The sequence below is a fragment of the Notolepis coatsorum genome (assembly GCF_963971535.1).
Source record: "Notolepis coatsorum genome assembly, chromosome: 2".
NCBI lineage: Eukaryota > Metazoa > Chordata > Actinopteri > Aulopiformes > Paralepididae > Notolepis > Notolepis coatsorum.
In genome coordinates this window covers 192,688,536-192,712,965 of record NC_140166.1, presented here as the reverse complement: position 1 = coordinate 192,712,965, position 24,430 = coordinate 192,688,536, and the positions used below count along the sequence as shown (strand labels likewise).

At 43.5% G+C, this 24,430-nt stretch overlaps 1 protein-coding gene across 3 annotated transcripts in view; it reads right to left on the bottom strand.

Annotated features, from left to right (window-relative positions):
* Positions 1-24,031, bottom strand: part of tjp3 (tight junction protein 3) — a 31,594-nt gene extending 7,563 nt beyond the window's left edge. The window contains exons 1-23 of one of the 3 annotated variants that reach the window (XM_084307543.1): positions 23,910-24,031; positions 11,993-12,049; positions 10,961-11,085; positions 10,581-10,683; positions 10,028-10,316; positions 9,472-9,575; positions 8,590-8,779; positions 8,199-8,274; positions 7,890-7,990; positions 6,610-6,706; positions 6,160-6,342; positions 5,905-6,008; positions 5,634-5,709; positions 4,750-4,844; positions 4,421-4,526; positions 3,034-3,125; positions 2,210-2,285; positions 2,049-2,098; positions 1,887-1,950; positions 1,487-1,643; positions 1,216-1,324; positions 862-1,081; positions 278-474 (exon numbers count right to left, since the gene is read on the bottom strand). In XM_084307543.1, coding sequence (XP_084163669.1) covers positions 278-474; positions 862-1,081; positions 1,216-1,324; positions 1,487-1,643; positions 1,887-1,950; positions 2,049-2,098; positions 2,210-2,285; positions 3,034-3,125; positions 4,421-4,526; positions 4,750-4,844; positions 5,634-5,709; positions 5,905-6,008; positions 6,160-6,342; positions 6,610-6,706; positions 7,890-7,990; positions 8,199-8,274; positions 8,590-8,779; positions 9,472-9,575; positions 10,028-10,316; positions 10,581-10,683; positions 10,961-11,085; positions 11,993-12,040 — 2,662 coding nt within the window. In that variant the 5' untranslated portion in view covers positions 12,041-12,049; positions 23,910-24,031. Of the gene's footprint in view, positions 1-277; positions 475-861; positions 1,082-1,215; positions 1,325-1,486; positions 1,644-1,886; positions 1,951-2,048; positions 2,099-2,209; positions 2,286-3,033; positions 3,126-4,420; positions 4,527-4,749; positions 4,845-5,633; positions 5,710-5,904; positions 6,009-6,159; positions 6,343-6,609; positions 6,707-7,889; positions 7,991-8,198; positions 8,275-8,589; positions 8,780-9,471; positions 9,576-10,027; positions 10,317-10,580; positions 10,684-10,960; positions 11,086-11,992; positions 12,050-12,211; positions 12,258-15,878; positions 16,077-23,909 lie in introns of those variants that run through there. The other 2 variants (XM_084307542.1, XM_084307544.1) reach the window with 2 other exon arrangements.
* Between the last annotated feature and the right edge of the window lie 399 nt (positions 24,032-24,430).

Below are 24,430 nucleotides of genomic sequence, written 5' to 3'. Positions count from 1 at the left end.
GTTACACCTTGCCAATGAGAGTCCGCGCTGGCAGGTGAAAAGATGCGACAGGCTGCCTCCACATGTATCGGAGGGGACATGTGATGCAAGGCTTCTATCCTCCCTACGACCAGCCTGTGGGGGGCATATGCGAGCAACGTTCAAGACAGGGGAGAATTGGCACAGCAAAATTGGGATGGGAGAAAAAAATTGGGGGAAAAAAGGAGAAAAAGTGGATAAAAGAAATATATATTTCTGTGTCACAGTCAACAAATGAAGGACTCAAAAAAACACCAACCTTCTCTGAGCAGCACTTTTTCATAGGCCGGGAATTTGCCCTGAATGGTGAGTTGCAGGAGGTCATCACGAGTTCTGCGGATCTTTTTTTTGTTGCCTCTGACCCCCCGTAGTTTCCAGAACTCTGCTCTGGGTCCCGACACCTGCTTGTCTCCACTGGCTCTCTGAGCCTGCTCCATAATGGCCATGGTCTCAGCCCTAGGAGAGGGAGGGCGAAATAAGTAAACAGAGCTAAAGCACAAGAGAATGCATCTTGTAATACATCGGGTCTATGACGTATCAAATTTACAAAAGCTGCAAAGACTGAAATTTGTTTCCAGAGTACATCAGATTCCTATTTCAGATTGTAAAGTTAAATCACTAGTCTGGATCCAGACCCATGAATCGCCCTCTCCTGCCCCTTTTTTAAAACATTTCTACAATTCTACTATCTACGATTGAGTGCAGCCAATTTAAGGGGGGGGGGGGGGTCGCCTGAATTCAAATCAAAGAATTCTGAAATGTGAAAGATGGCAATTCAGGGCACTGGATACGGGGTAATTAATCATCAGTCAATCAGCCATTCCTCCTCCATCCTCCTCCCACCTGGCCTGGTTGGGGATGGTGCCCTTGTCCAGCTCATGCAGGTCGTTGCCCATGCGGATGGCCAGCCACTTGCCCAGCTTGCCGCGGTGCATGGTGTCCACCACCCTGAACACCTCGCCTCTGGTGAAGCTCAGGCCGACGGTGCCCTCCGGCTCGTGGTCAAAGTGCGCACGGATGTAGAAGTTGTCCCCCAGGTTGGACTTGAGGATCTCCTTGTAGACTGGAGAGAGGAGGAAGGTTTAGCAGAAGAGAGACCCAAGGATGAATTTGATAAATACATCACTTGTACGATAATATGTTCACTGCGATAGTGCGGACTGAGATTAAGTCACTCTTAATCCGTTCTATACTCACTGATCATCTTGTTCTGTGTGCGGATCTCAACCTGTTCTCCTCTCTTTATGCCGATGAGGAAGTTGGCGGCCTCTTCTCGCGTGAAATGGCCAAAATCGACTCCATTTGTCTGCATGAGACAGGAGGAAATGATGGTGAATGCAAAAACAGGTTCATCTCGGTTTTTGAAAGACATTTTCCTCGTCCTACTGTTTCAATAAAAAGGAAGAAAAAATACTAAGGGAAGTGGACTACCCACTTTCCTTAAAACAAAAAATAAAAGTTTTCTTACCTGCAGGATCTGGTCGCCCTCCTTCATGCCTTGCTCCTGGGCATGGCTGTTGGGCTGAATCCCTCCTACAAAGATACCAATATCGTTCCCCCCCACGAGCCTCAGACCCACACTGCCCTCCTTCACAAACGTCACTGTGTTCAGGTCCGAGCTGTACCTGAGAAATAGAGAGGGAGGGGGGCGTTACTAGACTGTGGAAAAACTTGTATCTCCAAAAAGACAACTTTTCAGGAATTGAGGAAGACAGCCTGGCTTCAACATTGATAACTGTCTTTTTTCAATTCTACAATGGGATTTAAATGGGTTTCCTGTGCCCAAGGGACAAGAGTTACATGGTTTTCACACAGCAGCAGCCACATCTATAACACGTAGATTACATTTACAGGTTAAGGTTACTCACCCCGGGTTGTGTGCAGGGTAGGAGTCTGGGGGCAGGGAGTAGACGGGCTCTTCCGCTGGCTTGGCTGAGAGAGAGAGATCAAACCATTTAAAATCTCCCACCTACAGTGGTCCACCACACAGAAAGCATCATTGAGGCTTCACTGACAAAACCGGTACTTACAGTAGATCGGGGGGCTGCTCTCAGACCTGCCATTAGTGGCCACTGGAATACTGCAGGAGAGAAGACAGTAGAGTCACGACAGCTTCAAGATATTCATGGGCCAACAATTACAGGAATGTTCAGCAGACTTGTTGAAGAGGGACATGCATGTATATGTATACCTGTGGTTGCTCTCCCGGTCTGTACTCCCAGACCTCCGAAGGGGTGCGAGCTGGTCGGAGGAAGAGTCAGAGGAATCTGAAATGGACAAAGAGACAAGCGGAGGGAGCGTTACAGAAGACATAACTGTTCAGTACTCGACGACTCATAACAGCATTGACAGAGCTAAGGGAGGATGAGAGAGCATGAGGGAGAACAAGGGAGGATGAGATAGTATGAGGGAGGATGAGAGAGCATGAGGAAGGATGAGAGAGAACAAGTGAGGATGAGAGAGCACGAAGAGGATGATAGAGAACAAGGGAGAATGAGAGAGAACAAGGGAGGATGAGAGCATGAAGATGATGAGGATGATGAGAGAGCACGAGAGAGGATGAGAGAGCATGAGGGAGGATGAGAGAGAACAAGGGAGGATGAGAGAGAACAAGGGAGGATGAGAGAGCACGAGAAGGATGAAAGAGGAGGATGAGAGCACAATGAGGATGAGAGAGCATGAGGAGGATGAGAGAGAACAAGGGTGGATGAGAGAGCATGAGGAGGATGAGAGAGGACGAGGAGGATGAGAGAGAACAAGGGAGGATGAGAGAGGACGAGGAGGATGAGAGAGCACGATGAGGATGAGAGAGCACGATGAGGATGAGAGAGCACGGGGAGGATGAGAGAGGACGAGGAGGATGAGAGAGCACGATGAGGATGATAGAGGATGAGAGAGCACGGGGAGGATGAGAGAGGACGAGGAGAGAGCACGATGAGGATGATAGAGGAGGATGAGAGAGCACAGGGAGGATGAGAGAGGACGGGACAGAGAGGCAGTGTGGGGAACACCGACCTTCAGGAGGCGGCGGTCCGGGCTGGGTCGAGGTTCGGCGACGAGGCTCCTGTTTGGCTGGGGCCGGAGAGGCCCTGGTCTCAGGGAGGACCCTGGGAAATAAGGACGATGGGGAATGTCAATACAGTCTGTGATTAAGACTTCAGAGTCAGTGTGTGGTGTTTGTTTGTGGTGTGCAGGTGTTGGAGTGGGCAAAGGAGAACGGATGAAATAAGAGTATGACTTGAGAGACTGTTGGGTTTTAACTTAGTCTAGTCTGTAAATGCTAAAAATTGGGAAATAAAAAGTCAAACTGATATTTACATACATACTGTGACTTCAGCTAATTATATATATTAGAGTATATGAATACTGGATAATACATCATATACGCAACTTCTTCTATAAGCATCCTTCTTTACAATCACTGTGGATGGAATTGAAACCAAATGTGATGCAATACTGACAGGAAGTTGTAGGTGTGTCTGTTGTGTACACGTGATTACCAAACCAAGCCGCATTTCTCGGAGACGCTCTCTGATTGGCCGACGCCTGTTTCTACACTGGTTAAGTTTAGGCACTCTTCGAAGTTGGTTAAGGTTAGAGTTTGTCTTAGAGCATGGCGATAGAACGCCAGGTAGTTTGCAGGCTGTTTGACGTGGAAATGGGCAAAGACACAGATCGTCACGGATTGGGCAAACGAGTCAGTGGCCAATCAGAGAGCGTCGTCAGTGCCAATCAGAGAGCGTCTCCGAGAAATGCGGCTTGGTTTGGTAATCATGCGTTGTGTACAGATTGTATTTGAGTTGAGACACTATTCCGTGTCTTAAGCAGCCTAACCACTTCATCGCCCTGGCTCTAACTCCACACACATCTCTGTTAACTGTGAAACTGTGACAGAGAAACAGACTCGGATGTCTTTGCTATTCTCTTGCCCCCCTATACCAGTGACACTTTTGTTTTCTTTGGCAAAATCATAACCTTAGTTACAATTAATTGTGGGGCCATTATGAGCCATGTACCAGTAATACATTTGTAGTGTGTAAGAATGTAGTATAAGAATTTATATGTTAGGCTTTCTTTTAGCAATGGGAGAGGGTTTCTTCATTGAGCACTTATCCTTATCATTAGGGCACAAGTATCTTGTGTTTTATTATACATTTTATTTTGATGAAGTCCCAATTGTGCTATTGACAAATGGATCCTTACTTAGACACAGTGTCTTCACTACGACAACAGTAGCTTAGCACTGTGTATGATCTACATCTGTTGCTGTGTACGACAGGTCATGGTCAAAACTTGGGCTTAATGAATTGTTAGGTCAACTGGTTCTAAAAAAAGCTTTGTGTTTGGACAACGCAAGTGTCATGGCAGTGTTTGATGAAATCGTGCTGATATGATGTCTCACCTGTACCGGTCCTTGGCCCCGTGGGAGTTGTTGGACTTTACACTGTCAGTGGACTCCTTACGAGGGACAGACGCATAGCTGGCCTCCGACTCCGACTCAGAGGGAGCTGGGGACACATTCTTTTTTTATATACATTTCTTCAAATCGGGCCAGAAATGTTCAAAACATCTAAGAATAGGAGTACTGACATAAGATCAGACTGCTCAGGTTACATGACCATATACACCTCACTAGGACTGGTCTCAGATCAGCACTCCTACTTCCGAGATACAGGCCCCGAACTCGAGAAATCTCACACACTTATACACTCCATCAGACAACGCACACACCTTTCTGTGGAGGAATGCTGGAAGTGACACTCGGGGCCCTCCAGCGTGGGGGCTCTACCTGGGGCTGTGGGATTACAGCAGTAACTGCGAGGGCTCTGGAAGAGAACAGAGGGAGGCGGGAGTGAGGGAAGAGGAAGACAACAGTTATGTTTGGAGGGGGGGACCTGTGGCTCAAATGTGATAATAAATCCATGAGAGGATGAGACTGAATGAAATATTGAATATTCACCTTTGTCTCTCTGGGGGGAGGGGCCGTTTCTCCCTGTGATGTTTAACAGCTTTATGATTGATCACAGCCCATTAGCAAGAGCAAGGCGTTAACCATTCAATATCAGTATTGGTCATACTGTACGGGGCCATGCATGGGTCATGCTTATGATTTTAAATGAAATACAGTTTTATGTAACGATCGCACGAGATGTAAAGCATGCTAATTCACTCAGAGCTGATCAGTAAATGATGGGATTTGTTATAAAGATGTTCCATAGGGACATTTTTCAATCATGTGATCAAACTTTCCTTTGTCTCATCAACACTTAGCCACATACAGTAGAGGGACATGTTCAGTGTAAGTTGTTTTTATTTCATTATTAACAAACCAGACAAAACACAAAACTTCAACAGAAATACAAAAAAAGCTGTGTACAGTCACAGTCACAATTCAAATGGGATTAAAAACTAGACTTCTAAAACACAAATCAATATATCAATAAAAATCAAAACAAAGGAAGAGGTGTTTATGGTTATGGTTGAGCTACAATTAGCTAATGTTAGGTAAGAAAGCAGAGGCATGCAATTTCTGCCCAGAGCCCCAGTCCGGGTGATCTTGTTGGGGCTTGGGGGGACGGTAGGGGGATGAGGTGACGTGGGGGCCTCATCTATACCTGTATCTGCCGTGGGAGTCCTGGCTGTAAGGGGTGCCCTGCCTCTGGGAACTGCCATCTGACTCCGAGTCAGAGTCTGAGGGATAGAGAGAGAGGAACGGTTACAATCACATGGTTGTATTGTGCTGGGATAGTGGCAGACGTAGCTTAGTAGTAGCCAAAAAAAAGACGTTTAGGCAAAATACTGGTTTGGAGGATTCGGGCTGTATTGGCCTGGAGCCAGGTTGTCGGACTAGTGTTTGTGGTGGATATGTGTTATAAAGATACTGACCTGGGGGAGGGACTCTGAGCGGTGAGCTGACTCTCCTGGGGGGCTCCTGGCGGATGGTAATGGGGGAGTTTCTCAGCACTGGGAGCGGCAGGTCAGGGAGAACTCTGGGAGGGGTTCATACAGAGGGTGGGGAGGTTAGGGACAAAGAAAATGGACAGATGAAAAAAGAAGGGAACAAAAAAATAAAACTTTAGATAGCATAGAGAGTTGAGAGGAAAAAAAGGGATCAGAGACTGTCGATGAGTCGATGCTTACTTGTATCTGGCGTCATGCCGGAGGCTGGGTTTTACCGCAGGAGGGGACTCGCTACGGTCCGAACCGGACTCAGACACGGGCCTCCGCGGCCGCGAGGCAGAGGAAGAGGTGCGAGGGGAGGCAGCGTAGTTGAGTGCGGGGGAGGCTCGAGGGTTGGGGAGGGAGGATAGGCCTGATAGAGTTCTGGACAGAAAGAGAGAAAAAAACAAAAGGTAATGATGGAAATATTGGAAGTTTTAAGAGCAGGTTGGATTTATTTCAAATTATTATTGTAAAGTGGATTAAGATTTAAATATATATATATAAATATAAAATATATGGACCGACGGTCATCAAGTGGCATCAGCACAACACTGTAGAAAAGTGGATTTTTACACAGTCTTTGATGAGGTATTCCGTTTTGCCAGTACAGAGGATGAAGAATACACTACATCGCTGATATGAACCAACCTGTATTTATTGGAGTGGTCCCTCATGTCAGGGCTCTCTCGTTCTTTCCTGGCAGGGGGAGGGGAAGCACTGCGGTCCGATTCAGACTCCGACAGGGCTGGAGAAGCAACAGTAACAAGCATTGATTATCTCTGTTGTAGATGTTTTTCCATTGGGGCAGTGGTAGTCAAGATGTTAAGACAACAGAGCTTGTGAGGAAAGTCTGTGCGTCGCTCTCCCCTCCCTCAGAAACTATCACCACCCCTGGCACATGGTACACCTGAGCAGCTCCCAGGTCAGGTGTGAATGTATGTGTTTAACCCTCCATCAGTTAAATTAAATGTAAATAAGTAAACTTGCAAACATCTGCACTGCCGCTTTTTTTCTTCTAGACCAGCGGTTCTCAAACTACGGGTCGCGATCCAACGTGGGGTCGTGGGTAGGTGAAAATAAGAAAATCAATATATATATATATATATATACACACCGGTATATATATATTTTTTTTTTGTTCCGGCAACATATTTTGGCTAAATATCGTTGCTGGCGGGACAAAACCTCATAACTCCAAAAACCCAACTTTTCAGCAGATGAAAAAAACGAACACAGATTTGAGGGTGAATATAGTTAGGAGGTTTAGACAGATGATCGGTTTAATGCTTTCCCATTGTTTAAACTTTGTAAAACCCACACACACATATGGAGGATGATCTACGGATATATTTTTATTAAAAAAAAAATTTAAATGGAGTTATGAGGTTTTGTCCCGCCAGCAGCGATATGCCTTGTTTTATAAATGTGTATTGATAACATAGTGCTGTAATAAAACTTTCTAATAAATATGCATGATCAAGTTCAACAACGTGTGCTTTTATTTTGATATTCCTTAATTCCACGTTGAAATTACGCGATACATTAAGTGTGGGGTCGCCAAAAAATATCCTAAATAAAAAAGTTTGAGAACCCCTGTTCTAGACCATCCCTCATAGACGGTCTCTCTTTTCGGATTTCAATATCAACATGACTTCCATGATTGCTACAGAAAACCAAAGAAGCTCTGGTAGCAGAGCATTTGGTCAGAGTTTCGGTTACACAGTGATTCCTCAAGGCAGCCTGAAAATAGAGCAGTGTGAATGTTGTTCATGTTAGTGGGGTGTCCGTGGCAATATGCCTTAGCTTCTGGGGGTCCGGAGTCAGAGCCCCTGAGAACAGGGGTAACTCGATCATTATTTGTTTTGAGTGCGTGTTGAATGTGCTGTGTGTAGTTCTGGTAGGAGAGTAGTGGACCCTGCGTGACCGACCTCTGCGAGAGGAGTAGCCCTTGGCAGGTGGCCGGGTCAGGGTGGAGCGGACCGGGGATGAGTCACGGGACTTGGCCAGAGGAGGTGGTTCCGCTCGGGTTCTAGATCAATGTCAGACACAAGGGAAAAGTCATCCTTCAGTACTCCTGTTCTCAAAAGGAATTAGGCTCTTATTTGTATCAAATAAGATACAAATAAACTCATATTTGGAATGACACTTGAAAATGGAGTTATGACCAGGTGAGACCAGGGAAGCATTAGCATGTCATCAGCATCATGGTGAGGTTTTGGTAGGTATCCCATGTGTACCTGCGTGTGCGTTTCTCTCTGGTGTGACCACGGGACACTCTGGGAGGTGGGAGTTCCGAGTCAAGGTCTGAAATATCTGGCAGGATAAAGACAGGGGAACAGGGTTAATGAGATCAGAAATCAACCGCTCATTACATTTTCCATAACCCTCCCTTGGAAACCCCTTTTCCCAAATGTCCTAAACAAATAATAACAATTTAGATGACTTCACTATTAGAGCTTATTGTAGGAGCTTATCAAACCCGCTCTCAGGGCTGGATCACACTACATGTTCCTCGGGTCAATTCCCAACTTGGAAAGACTGCTTTAAAATGTTGTGCTCCGGACTCATGGAATAACCTACAATGCACTTTAAATATTGATAATCTTGGGACATTTTTACTGGACTCACCCTCTAGTTCGGAGCTGCTGTCGCGACGGCGGTCCTCCTCGCTGTGGGGGGCGCTGTCCACCACCTCCGGGATGCTGACCAGGAACTTGCGCTCGTCTCTGAGGACCATCATGGTCAGCTTGCCCCGGCTCTTCTCCACCAGGTGCTTTGTCTCCAGCAGGGACAGGTTCTCCGTCGTCATGCCGTTGATCTGGACGAGGAGAATGTCAATATATTATATCGGGTCAATGGAAGGTGCTTTATAGAGAGTCAGTATGGCGGCTTGGCCAACTCTGTGAGGAAGCGATCGAGTGAGATCATGCACTCACAAACCAACCAGCCAATCAATGGAGGGCAGATGGATCACTCTTTCAAAGTGCCTGATAATCACACTATATGAAATTGTAAACATTACAATAGCAAACATTTCACGATAGAGGAATATGACTGTGTTGATTACTATTGTTTGATTTTCATTGTGTTGATGTTTATTATTCTATATATCATTATTACGCACATAGGTTATAAATAGGGATGTCCAATATTATCGGCCTACCGATATTATCGGCCGATAGTCATTAAAATGTGATATCGGAAAATATCTGTATCGGTTTTCAAAAAAAAAAAAAAAAAAAAAAAATGTTTACATTTCTATAGAAATTATGTCCGATATTATCGGCCTACCGATATTATCGGCCGATATCGGCATTAAAATGTGATATCGGTTGATATCGTTATCGGAAATTAAGAGTTGGACAATATCGGTATATCGGTATCGGTAAAAAAGCCAATATCGAGCATCCCTAGTTATAAATCATAATCTTAATCTTGAAATGATCAGTGATCAACGGTCAAGATGAATGACATTCACCCCCAGTAGGAGGAGGCTCTCTCTAGTCTCACCTTGAGTATGAGGTCTCCTTCCTGCAGGGTGCCTTCCTTGGCGGCCAGGCCCGTTTCTGTCATGTGTTTGATGAAGATCTGGCTGCCCAGCTTCATTCCATACTCTGCACAGGAGAACAAACTGGTTACATTACGGAAACGTTTGTTTTGGATTTCCCTCTGAGCATGACTTAAAGGAACACGCCAACATTTTGGGAAATTAGCTTACCGTCTTCTCCAGAGAGAGACAAGAAGATAGATACCAGTTTTCTCTATGCGAGTTCAGTAGAAAGCTATCTGGCTGCATGCTAGCCTAGCTTAGCACAATGAATGGAAGCGGACAGTGACGGGTAGCCTTCGGGAGAGGTGTTAGTTGGACAATTCCTAGGCTACCCTTCACTGTCCGCTTCCATTCATTGTGCTAAGCTAGCGTGCAGCCATATAGCTTTCTACTGAACGCACAGAGAGGAAACTTGTATCAATCTTCTTGTCTCTCTCTGGAGAAGACGGTAAGCTAACTTCCCCAAATGTTGGTGTGTTCTTTTAAACCCCGTTCTCCAGTCCCAGCGCTGCTTACCGTCAGTGAGCTTCTTCTTCACTAGAGTGGTTTTGATGGGTTTCTCTATTATGTCCTGGGGAGGAAGCCTCTTGTACCCCGACATGAGCGACAGCGTGTGCCCGTTGCGGTCCGGGGAGGCGCTGCGGGCGCGGGATGAGCGGTAGCGGTCCGCCTTGTCGCTGCCATCGGAGTAGCGGCGCTGCCGCCGGGCGGGAGCCGGCTCGGGGTCCAGGAGGTTGGAGTGGGAGGCGGCTCGTGACGGCCTGGTGGTCGCCGGGATCTGGATCTTACGGGGACGCTTGACCGTCTGGAGAGGGAGGGGGAAGAGAGGAAAGAAAGAAATATAGATGGAGAGATGGAGAGAGGTGGTTTAATGTCAAGGTACAGTTGGGCAGTAACATAGCAATAAACAAAATATTTCACACTTTTCACGCCAGTGGGAAAGCTGAGGGGTGCAGTTCACAAATCAACACGAAAGAGAGTGAACAAGATGAGGGCCTTTTTACAATGGGGTTAAACAAAATAGGTATGGAGGTCTATCTCTCAAGATTCTTCCTCACTCCATACTCACAACATTGGCCGTCTTGCCACAAGACTTGAGGTTCTGAATGGTGAAGTTGGAGTGGACGTTCGCCATAGACACTCCGTTGACCATGACGATTTGATCTTTGGTGCTGTAGGGCAGAGCATCAACATCGTGAGCAAAGAAACAGATTGTGTGTGTGTGTGTGTGTGTGTGTGTATTAAACAAATCTACATTTAGAGTTAGGGACATTTACAGTTTAACGTTTATACAAGTGAACAACATGTCATATGAATTTGCGTATGGGGTAATTTGCTCCAATGTGTTTCCTCACAGGGCCAGTGATCATGCTTTTTGTACACAAACAGTCATGGTCTAAAACGGCTAAAGTCCTACGCAAACACTTCAGGAGGTGAGGGCGAACTCACAACAGACGTCCCATAGCTGGTCCATTTGGCAGCACATCTGAGATTATGATGGCTGTATCTCCCGAGTCTGGGTTGGGCTTGTCCCTGCCCCCCGATATAGCAAAGCCAAACCCCATCTTCGAGTCCTGCCATTGGGAGAAGAGAGGGAGAGGCAGGGGGAGAGAGAGACAGAAAGAGAGATTCCATCAGCACATTCCATCAGCATTCAGCTGTATCACCTGACCCAGAGTACAACACCTAGAGCAGCTACTAGAGCGAGCAGCAGGGTGTGTCTCGGGTCTCAATGAATTCCTCCTGGAGTCTGTTAAGAGAAACCGTTCCTTCTAAAGCCTGGTCCAACTCAAGTGCTTAACAATCACCTTCTGAAACAGAAGTACTTGTGCCACACACACAGTGAATGTGGCCTCCCCTCCACACTGAAGCACAACACGACACACACACACAGTGAATGTGGCCTCCCCTCCACACTGAAGCACAACACGACACACACACAGTGAATGTGGCCTCCCCTCCACACTGAAGCACAACACGACACACAGTGAATGTGGCCTCCCCTCCACACTGAAGCACAACACGACACAGACAGACAGTGAATGTGGCCTCCCCTCCACACTGAAGCACAACACGACACACACACAGTGAATGTGGCCTCCCCTCCACACTGAAGCACAACACAACACGACACACAGTGAATGTGGCCTCCCCTCCACACTGAAGCACAGCACGACACACAGTGAATGTGGCCTCCCCTCCACACTGAAGCACAACACGACACACACACACAGTGAATGTGGCCTCCCCTCCACACTGAAGCACAACACAACACGACACACAGTGAATGTGGCCTCCCCTCCACACTGAAGCACAGCACGACACACACAGTGAATGTGGCCTCCCCTCCACACTGAAGCACAACACGACACACACACACAGTGAATGTGGCCTCCCCTCCACACTGAAGCACAACACGACACACACAGACAGGGAAATGAATCACGGAAGTGAAGCGGCGGCGACTAGTCGACTACTTACTTTGATCAGCGTTATCGTATGCTGCTCCCATATTGTTAGCTCCTCCATCCCTGGTTTCTGAACAGACAACAGAAGGACAGCCGTTAAGACTTTAAAAACAAGTAAAAGGTCACGCGACAGTGTAGTGCCGAGATCCTGCTGCAGAAAACATTATGTCAGCGTAACAACAGCATACAGTAGTAACACTCTGAAAAACAACATCAACACAATGACCCTTACAGTAGGAGCAGCTGTGCCTTGAGCAGCTTGGCTGATCTGAGCGGGAATGCTGTGTGTGTGTGTGTGTAAGCGTGCTCCCACCTGTCTCATTCCTGTCTGACAGGTATGGGGGAGGGAGGAGCTCTCTGGTGCGCATGCGCATACACACACACACGTCCCTTATGTACCTGCAGTGCTGGTGACATACGACACCACAGGGCCCATTCAGTGAGCTTGCACATAGAAATGCAATCTAATAGAACTGAGGGGATTCCATCTTCCATAAGGACAGACCATTGTGTCTGCTCTGAAAGATGTGTCCTGCTGTTCTGTAAACGCTATCGTCTGGCCTGGGGAATTGGTGAAATGGTAGAGCGTTTGTAGATAGTCAAGTACTGTCGGTTAAGTCTTTGTTATTCTATACTGTAAGCACTGACTGCCAATAGATTATCTTTATTTTCACATTAACCACAACAGAAAGACATGCAAGGTTGCTTGAGCAACGACAACATACCAATCATACTTGTGTCTCTCCTGACATGCCATCTCATTTCAAATCCAAACAACGCACAGGCCATATATTTCATAGATGGCGTCGGAATGAGGCCCAGACAGTCAAACTGGGCAGAAACAGGTAAAGCCAGCTATTCTACTCTAAAACAGACCTACAGTAGTACCGTTTAACCAGTACCATCTAATCAGTACCGTCTAATAGTGTTGACAAAAATATCGAAAAATAAAATCGATACATATCGATTCTGAATATTTAAAACGGTTTCAATACTCATTTCCCGAAATATCAATATTTAATTATTCATAATTTCTTTTTGTTTTTTTGTATAAGGAAGTTGCATTGTTCATTTCAATACCTGTAATAGTACAGTAGTCCACACACACACATGTGCATTCAGTTAAGTCGGAATATGACTGTAATACAAACAGTTCAGTTTGTCAGGTACATGCAACACAGATTACAGTGCTTGAGAAAATACCATGTTCTGCAATAAAAATGATTGAAGTGAGATGAACAGTTATTTTTAAATGTGAGATCTAAAGATAAACAAAGGGTTTTAAAAGTATTATATTTATCTTATCTTATAGTACCAGAGAGAAGCTGAGGAGAATCAACCAGCAACAAAAGCAAAAAAAAAAAAAAAACATTTTAAGATTGAACCTTTTTCCCTGTGGTATAGAAAATGGTATAGAATATCGATACTTTTCAAGGTATCGTATCGAAGTTCGAAATTCCAGTATCGTGACAACACTACCGTCTAACCAGTACTAACACAGTCAATGGGTTATTCAAATGCGGGAGGAGGGGGGGGGCAGAGATCTAGGCCATGTATAAAACAAACAATAAGTAGAAGGCAGTGACATACATTTACATGAGCAAAGGTAAACACTAGGATCTAGGAACCTTTACAACCAGGAGCTCAACAACACTGAACCATCTGGCCATGTTAATGATAAACTACCTGAACAAGGCAGGGAGAAGCATTCTGACTGCCAACTCAGATACAGTACACAATAGGTTAGGAAATTATTGTTACTGCTTGACTTTTTCTTTTGGTGCCATGCCTGTTTTGTAACCAAAAATGTGCGATGCAGGCCTTCAAGCCCTTCTCTGATGAAGGCCAGTAGACCACAATGTGTTGGTGCCACTGGCCCACTGCCATTTTATACATCCCTTTCCTTCTACAATAAAAGCCTTTTTATTTTATTCATCCTTTATTTCAACCAGGGTAATCACGTTGAGATTTCCACCTATTTTTCTGGCCAAGAAGGCAGCACCCATATAGATCAACATAAAACAATCACAAATAAAAGCAAGATACTAAATATGACATTTTACATTTCAATGAAAGAATATAGTTTAACATATTTTCTTAACGGGTTCTATCAAATTAAATCAAATCAAAATCTGTATACAATTTAAACCTTGTGAATCGAAATTGAACAGAATTTAATTGGGTAATCAATGCCAATACTCAGACCTAGCCTGCTAAAGGAAAATGTTGGCCTATGATTACCTAAGTGTAGATTTACGTTAGGATTTAGGCTAATCCAATAGACATTCTGTAATGATCCTTACTTACTGTGAGAGTATGACTGAATTAATTCAGAGTGACCAATCTTAACGACAAGAAGACAACTCTGTCAATGCGGTCACAACTCCTACTTGATCAACTGATCAATATTTGTACACCGATTGATAAAAGATCAGTCTACTAATGGCACATTGATGATCTAATCAATTGAACCTAATCCATGATTAAAAGGTAGAATCTCTAGGCAAAATAGCTCCTCTTGGTACCGTGTTTTCAGCTTTGTTTACATTTATAATTTATTTACATTTGTGGTAGTTGAATGTGCAGGTTGTATTTGAGTGTGGATAGGGGAGGTATTTGTAGCTGGCCACACCATAGAAATGTGGCCAGCAATAGTAACCCCTCCCATATACCCACTCCCACACATCAAACCAAAACAAAGTAATGTAAACAAAGCGCAGTACCAAGAGGGGCTCTTTTGTCTTGAGGTCGCTGTTTGGCAGGATTGCAGATTTTACCTTTAAAAAGGAAATGGCGAATATCAAAGTGAAACAACAAACATTTTTGATCTGCAGATAACCCAAAGGCAGACAGACTGCATTGACACATGACATTATGTAAATAGCAGAGATGCTATCAGTGTCGCTCAGTCTAGGGACACCGTTCCTGAAAATAAGCCCATCCATCCAGCAGACTGTTGAACAACAGCATGTAGGAGCGCTTGCTTACGCACCAGCTGTGTCTCAGTCACATGTTCCAAAGAACGTGTGCATGATGTTATCAACTAGACTTGTACTGCGGTACTCCCTAGTAACATAAAGTCCTGTTGACATTCAAGGCATCATCAAACAGCAGGGCTCAGATGGAGCGATATGATGTAGGCTCTGTTTAGGGATGCACCGATCTGACTTTTTCAGTCCCGATACCGATACCTGGGTTTGGGTATCGGCCAAGACCGATTGTCCAATTTTTTTTTTTACAAAAAAGTTACAAAAATAGAAAAAATTATCCACGTTTCTTTTTTTTGTATATTTTGTTTTTAAGAATTGTAAAAGATCACAAGTTTGTTTTTGTTTGGTTGTAAACAAAGACAGAAAATAAACTTCATTCATTCAATTAATAAACTGTATGCCTCACTGTCACTGTGTGGAAGAGACTGGGATCATTCTTTTGTGCAAGGCAACATCAGGCTTGACTTAAAACATTACTTTCCTAACTTAGTGAAACTAAATGTAACAAATTAACAGATATAAATGTACTGAATGTTTTTTTTTTTTATAATTCGATATATATATTATTTTTTTACCGATACCCGATCCAGCTATTTTACTGATATCGGCGGCCGATACCGATACCAATATCGGATCGGTGCATCCCTAGCTCTGTTGAAGGCCTCTCAGTCCTTTCCAAAAGCTATGGCGTTGTCTAGCTCTCACCTCGAACTGTTAGTGAGGTCACACAATCAGTCAGTGAGTTCTAGAAGGTGACATTTTCCTTTGGAAAATGTTGATAAGCATTCTCTCAACATCTCACAGTACTGCCTCCTAGTCCTCTTTAGGTACTTTCCAGCAGGACAGGTTTCATGGTTTATGACCACAAGACCATAAATGTTTAATATGTCTCTCTTAGTTGCTGCTTACTTCTTTGAACCTCACTTCCATCCCCCACCGGGGCGGGGACATGTAAAGCTGGGCAACACAGCACCTGAACTCCTCTCCACTCAGCAAACCGGCAGCTCCTTATATTCCATATGGCAACATTCAAAATCAAAAGATTATTTCCACAGCTCGTCGACCAATAGCTTCCCGTTAGTATCGGATGACCCTGTGTTTGACTGGTGTGCAGCTGAAATCTGATCTCCCTGGTTTGTCAATAACTAATGTGTCTGGCTTCTCCATCAGCAGGGTGGGGTTGAAAAACACCTAACATGAATCCCACCTGATGAATAGGACGCTCCTCCCCATCCCGCCTTGCCCACTCTGGTAGAAAACACCCTCTATTGCCCTTTGTTGCCAGGGATTTAAGGAGGAACCACACTACACACTACATGAAACCCCCCATTCACCCACACTGAACAGGTAAAGCACCTTAAGAGAGTAAGATGTGATCATAAGCCAGGTATGCTGCACGAATCAGGCTGGTGAATGCCTCATTGTGGGGATGATGAGACTTAAGCAAGCGTGACTTACATGAAATACGAGGCACATTTTGTAGAGGGATGGGCTAATTAAAACACCATCACTGACGAGAAGGTGAAGTCATTTATACAAGTTGGTTATAAAAGGCATGAACAACATAAGACACTCATATTGGTGGAAACCTAGAACAACTACTAGCCTACTACTAATACAGTCAACTGCAAACTAATCAATATAGCTTTAAATTAACAAAGCTGATGTTCTCCCTGTAAGCATCTGCTATTACCTACAGTAGCTTATAATGACAATGAAGCAAATCACAAAGATGCAGAGAAACCATGGAGCACGGCTGAGTGATATATGGACCAAACATAAATAGATGCGTCATAGGGGTGGGACGATACATCGATCCAGATCAATATATCGATCTATTATCAATAATCAAATAGGATCGATGCAACGTAAAAAGATCGATTCATATTGCGATACTCTTATTTTGAAAATCCCGCGAGTCATATCCGCCGGCGCCCAGTATTGTGAAACACTGTGTAGACATTACAGCAGAGCAGGGCTACAGAGCATCTATTTTGCGACCCGATATAAGTCTGTGCAGTTTTTTCCCCGCAACGGGTCAAATGCATCTAACATGCTTTGCATCGTCGCCATTCCTTTATGCCCACGTCGTGTTAAATATCTAAATGAACGTCACGTTGGCTGCTTAAGCTAACTAAGCTAAGCAGCTAACCGTGAGAGAACAGGAGAGAGGAGAGGGGAAGGAGGAGGGGCGGGGGCAGTCTACCTTTCTGTGGGGGACTGGGGGAGGGGAATTCTGTGTGTGTGTGTGTGTTACTGAGGATGGACAGATAATGTTGATATTTAAACATGAATACATAAATAAATGTATTCATGATCATCATCATGCAACATAAAACAATTGTAGGACGTTTGGGAGAGGAAGGGGATTTAGCTTGTGTGTTGTGAGTTCCAAAACATTTTACTTAAAGTTTAAAGCTCAATATATAAAAAGTGAACAGGAGGTCTATTTGTATTAAAAACAATAGATTGTTTTTCATTTAAATGTCTGGAAGAGCTCAAAAATAAAAACATCAATTGATATTGATATTTAGTTGATCTAAATGTGACTGATTGTGTTAATTGGGCACATAATATCGCCTCATATCGATCGCAGGCACCTGAATCGAATCGTATCATATCGTGGCAGACTTTGTGATATCGGCAAATATCGTATCGTTGTCCAAAGAATCGATATCGTATCGTATCGTGATGAAACTGGTGATTCCCACCAGTTTGTCATAACATTCAGAAGGGCTTTCTTTCAATAACAATGTCAATAGAATTTCAACCAACTGGCAGACTTTGTGATATCGGCAAATATCGTATCGTTGTCCAAAGAATCGATATCGTATCGTATCGTGATGAAACTGGTGATTCCCACCAGTTTGTCATAACATTCAGAAGGGCTTTCTTACAATAACAATGTCAATAGAATTTCAACCAACTGGATTGCATGGTAATGAGAAGTACTGTATCAAAATTAAACTGGGACTTTTTCAATTAACATTCTCAAATATTTCAGAAATCTACCATGGAGGAACCTATTATTAATACCTAGGCAATATAGCCTATTACTAGGGGTGGGAATCACCAGTTTCATCATGATACGATACGATATCGATTCTTTGGACAACGATACGATATTTGCCGATATCACAGTCTCTCACGATACAATACGATACGATTAGATTCAGGTGCCTGCGATCGATATGAGATGATATCATATGCCCATTTAACACAATCAGTAACATTTAGATCAACAAAAAAAAGGTAATGAAAATATCATTTGACATTTGTATTTTTGAGCTCTTCCAGACATTTAAAGGAAAATCAATCTATTGTTTTTAATACAAATAGACCTCCTGTTCACTGTAAAGTGCCACGTTTTTATATATTGAGCTTTAAACTTTAAGCTACATTTTTTGGAACTCAAAACTCACAACCTCCCTCTCCCAAACCGTTCCTACAACAATTTGTTGATGTTGCATGATCATGTATAGGCCTACATTTATTATGTATTATATTGTTTATGTTTAAATAACATTTAAACATCAAACTCCTCTGACCTCATCTGGTCTTTCCAAAGACGCGCGCACACACACACACAGAAAGGGAGAATGCTATGCTGTAACATCTACACACACGGAGCTACTGCTGTTGTTCTTGGGCGGATATGAGACTCGCCACAGGATTTTCAAAATAAGAGTATCGATATGAATCGATCTTATTACATCGCATCGATCCGATTCGATTGTTGATAATTACATCGATGTATCGATCTGGATCGATGTATCGTCCCACCCCTACCTATTACTAGTAGCATACTATACGTTACATTGCCCAGCCAGCCCTACCACGGAGGAACCTATAATTAATACAGGCTATAGGCTACTACTAGTAGCATACTTACTATTATATGTTACATTGCCCAGCGTTACCATGGAGGAACCCAATATTAATACAGGCTATATATTACTAGTAGCAATAGCATACTATACCGGTATGTTACATTGCCCAGCCCTACCATCGAGGAACCTATAAATTATGAAATTATGAAGTAATTCTTCATATTGTTACAGTATCAATCCACTTACAGGTACTACCAGGAGAGGTGGAGGAGACTCCGGAGGAAGAGAGCCAAAGTGCTTCAACAGTTTCATTCGTTGCGTCAGATTCATGATAACAGTGAGGTGGTCTCCTTTTGTTCAACACCTGTTGACCGAATATGAGTCACCTCTGATCTGACTGACACACGCTCCCATAAGATCACACCCACCCACAGTCCACACACACACCAAGAACACACGCAGCCCAGAGCTGAGCTGAGGCTAATCAGGACATGACGGTGAATGCCCTCAGTTCACATATTATTAGCAGGAAATGGTCAACGTTAGTCCACTCAGCTTGTCACGAAGAGTGCTTGTCACAAAGCGTTCAGGTGAAAAAGCTCACGACAAAAGATAAACAAAAACGACCAACAAATTGTTCCAGTTACAAATAAGCCTCTTCCTGCTCCAAGCAGCTATGTAGATAAAGTATGTCCAACATTCCAGAGCTATGCGCCATGTTCTCAATAATTCCGTCTCCGTTGGGACCATGAAGTCATTAGGGTCCACTCTGCTCCCCAGTCTCATCTGTGTGTGTGGGTGCTCAAGTTAGTTTAGGTAGTGGTCTTTCCCACAGAGCCGCCCACAGCGGGTCCCAAGCTGCGGACTGAGTTTAGTTCTGCCTGGTGCTATGGTTACCAAGGGAGAATGAGAACATTGGGCCGTTAATAATTGACAGGGATGTTTGCTACACCAAAGGCCTGCTTGCCCTGGGTAAAGGTTCCTCCTGGGCTCATTTAGAGGCCGACACCAGGAAACAGCAATGTGGCAAGAAAGAGTTCATATTATATCACTTCTACGTGATAAATATTTAGGCCTATGTGTAGCCCAGGGCATGGGTGCACTGCATTTATTTCTCTGCCTGCCTTTAGCCTGGAGTGCCATATCTCACCAAGACTATGCTTTGACACTTTACATCGACTTTTGCCCTATTTACTTGGTTGGTAGTGGCACTCAGAACAATAAGAAGAAGAAGATGCGTATGACTTCTTTAGGAAGAGAGGTTGTATTTTCAGTCTGGATAGTGAGAAACCCACAATCAAAAGAGAAAGAAGGAACTAGCCTGTTGCTAGTGTTTGTGTTCAGCAGAGTGTCACAGTTGGCCTTTGAACGACCAGCTACTGAATCATTAATAGAATTGAGAACTCTGAGCTATCAGAGAGAGGCCTGCAAGACATGACAGAGCCAGAGAGCTCTGTTAAAACACCTAAGGAACAGGGCAAGACATGACAGAGCCAGATAGCTGTTAAAACACATGTTGTACCAGGAACATGGCAGCTGAGGTGCCCCATTGTTCAGCAGGTAAACAACAGAAGGGTTCAAGTTGACAGTTGACTCCAGAAGCTACCAAGGCAGCGCTCAATTCACCTTCAACTCAGAAAAGTTCTCTCTGCAAAATTCAAATATTGGAAAACTTGTAGCACGGGAAGGTTGTCATATTTAACTGAGAATGAAGCTACTGTTCCATTGGGCTAGACATCAAAGGAAAAAAACGGATGTGCCAATCCGACTTTTTCAGGGGTTGGGTATCGACCGATATTGAATACTGATCCAATCCATTACTTTTAATGTATAGACATGGCCTGTCATTTTGGGGTCATTGGACAACATTTTTGGTATAATACATTTTTCGCCATTATTCTCCATTAGAGAGAGAGAGTTAACGTATCAAAAATAAAAAAATAAATCAGAAAATCAAGTCACTTTGTTTTTACTTTAGTATTGGGGAAATTCTCAGGTACCAATAGTTTTAGCCTGGTATTGGTCCGATATCTGACACAGGTATCGGTGCATCCATAATGTTATTCCCGTGCCCCAGCCCCAAGGACAGTTCAGCCAATATTTGTGAACTCTTTCCTAAAGCTCAAAGTCAGAGCCCCTTTCATTGTCTATGGAGCAGACACATTTTACATGCAGGTAACATCACAAATTCAAGGGTTCTGTTTTGTATTTCTAGCTTAAATGAACTGGGGTCAGGAATAACACATTTGTAAATGGGTGTGCTGTGCAAAATGTGTGTAACTAGGGCTGACCTTCGAATTTATTTTTGGAATTCGAAGCTTCGGGGCCGAGATTCGATTTTAATTCGAAGCTTCGAGATAAAAAATAAAACATTTAAAGATTATAATTTTTTATGTTTAAATATTTTTTTATGTTGTGGGACTTGTATCACTTTGTTCAACTTTGTCAGTGCTGTAAAGTTTAAACCTTTTTAAATCTTAGACAAACGAAACACTTTGCTTTCATGAAATATTGTATCATGCAGCTGAGTCTCTCCGACATCACAAATCAGCACATTTTCAGATGACTCAGTTCAGTGAGGGTGAATATTGTGAGAGGAGAATTGGAAGAATGCACCAATATGAGAATTAGAGACATAGATCATATTAACTCTTTCCGTGCCACTCACGAGATTTCTCGTGTTTTTTATAGGTGGTAAACCACTCACGAGATTTCTCGGATTTTTTTTCTTTTTTTAGCGATCTGAAATCATATTGCATCACCCGAGCCTACCCGAGTATAGCCGAGCGGCGCCGGCGATCATTGTGGAAAAAAGCGCCCCCTGTCGTCTCCCAGATGACATAAGTGATTTTGGAATGGACTCAATGAAAATGAATGGGGAAAAAAATCCGGTACTCCACATTTTCCAGTCCACTGATCCAGCCGGGGGTTACCACAGTTCATTCTGGAACCTCAGATCCCCGCTGATCATGGAGTTCTACTGTATCGCGTTGGATCCATACACGTATCGATTTTTTCGAATGGTGATCAGGAATTGGAATATACCAGTTGGATACCATCTGATGTCAGGTAAGGACTCTATGTTATCAGTGTTAGGATAATCAGAGTAAGTTTGATGAAGTTATAAGCTGTTTTGTGAAATGTCTTCTTTCGGTTTCACTGTAAAAGTCAGAGAGGAAATCAACGGGGCGATTATCCGTGCGCGGCTCGAATGTGCTTGCGTGCACGTATAATATTGATCATCTAACGTTTATTTGAAAACGATTCATAAAAAGGCTGACGAATATCAACGTTGTGGAATATTCCAGTAAAAGGCGATTTTCATAGAATGCTCCACAATGGGCTGTTTTTTATCTGAAAACGGGTGCTTTTCTAAATGCTCTGAAACGGAAATGCCGCGATAAAAAAAACAATCTGCCTTGACAGCACTGACTGGAAAATAGTCTTTGATAATGCGATGGGCAGATTAGACACATAGCCATAATTTAAAACATAGATTAGGCGATATTAACGTTAACATTGGCGCCGATGGTGGCATTCAGCCGGTAAAAAGGAAAACCTGGCGTGGCACTCAAAGTGTTAATATAAGTCCACATAGCTAGGAAACAATGCTAAACACTGAAAAAGGCCATTTATAAGATAGTTCCCCTTTAAGACAGCCCTACTGTGCCAACTCTCTATGCTGGAGAACAGTGGTCCTGTCACAAGAAAGATAAGCTATAGCTAATGTTTTACCAAGATAACAGAAGCCTACAGGGACATATTCAGAGGGACAAATAGTTGGCATTCCTCAGGCTCACATCACTCGTGCGCCTCTTGTAAATTTCACTGAATTATATCTATATGTTGTGCATCATACAATGCTGTGTACTTTACGAGAGGGAATGACTAAAGATATGACATATAGGCCAGTACGTTTGATTGACATGCTGCAGTTAAACAACCTAGAAATAAATAACTAAACCTATTTTTTCACAAGTCTACAAGATAAAAAGACAGTGATTTCCCAAGTGATCTCACAGAGTGGATGTAATTATACACCAGAGGAATTACTCAGGCATGTACCATCAACATTGTTTACGTAGAGCAAACACCCATTTTTACAACACAACTAGATTTCTATCCCATCCTCTCACTTTGCATACATGGATCAAACGGCACCCTTCAGGGGAACTTTAAAGGACATTGTCTTTAAGTAAGTCATTTGTAATCTTGATACAGATCAACAGGAATCTTATAGAATGACAAGCCAAACCAGTCTAGATTACAGAATGACAACCCAGTCTAGATTACAGAATGACAAACCAGTCTAGATTACAGAATGACAAACCAGTCTAGATTACAGAATGACAAACCAGTCTAGATGTCAAGCAAGCAAGACCTCTACAAACAATGCTGCAGAGGGACGCATCTCTTTGGGAATGCAGGGAGTCGAAACTCTTGTGAAACTTTGTGGCAGGCAGGCAGAAACCTGCAGTGTGGCAGAACCTGTAAAGTGAGACCCAGAAATTTGGGACTTTGCATTGCAGCTGACAAGCTCCATTTTACAGTGTCTACCACATAAACTACAGTTTCAGAGTAGTTCACACACACACACACACACACACACACACACACACACACACACACACACACACAACCTTTGCCAATTACAACCAGCCTTTACTTGGGGTAGACCTACCAATAAAACAGTCCACACATACCTACCGACAGAACCACAAAACGAAACTTTTGATAAGCGTTGTAATAATTACTATGCCAATACAATCCTATACTATCCAATATCCAATCCAATACTATGCCAATATTGAGCCGTACTGTATTGTACCCATTCTGCAATCTGTTAAATAAAGTTCTCATTCATTCATTCATTCATTCATTCATTCATTCAATCAATGTGCTGTTCAATGTTTGTAGCTGTAAGTGGGGCGTTTTGTTTTCAAGCAAATAACACATGGATATGATTATGCACTAAAACAGGAAGTAGGCTAATTTCTTTGAATCACTTCAACATTAAACTTCAACCATGCCATCCTTCTGAAAAAGTGCAGCAAGGTGATAACTCCGCCAGTCTGGCTAGCTAGCATAGGCTACTGTAGGGCAGGCTTACCTGTAAAGTGTTACTTCCAAATGGCTCGTATCTTCTACCAAATCCAAACACTGGTACTCTTCTCGTATAGGCTAAAGACACGCGTGGTCTCTACACTGGCGTTGCCACTGCTTGAAAAGTTCCCAAAACTAGACTACCTGAAGCCACGGAAAGAGGTGTGTCATACTGGCGGTGAAGCGTCAGGTAAGTTTCTCAACGTCATCACGCAGATAGAGCCACACTCAGGAAGTGCCTCGCCCTTTTCTTTTTGACTCAGGTCATAGAATTATATAGTGTTAGGTCTGTATAATTCCTATCATCCCTAATCAGTAATACATGTGCCGCAGCGTCAGAACTACGGGCAATGCAGGCAGATGTAAACGTGGAAGGGAAGATCCACCCTAAAGTAGAATCACTATGCTATTTCTACAATACTGTACAGCTCGTTTTTTATTCGTTGTAAATATAAACAAGAGACAAGATTCTAGTGATGATGTCATCAAGAGTATTATCCTGGAGTTGCTCCATAGACAGTGATTAAT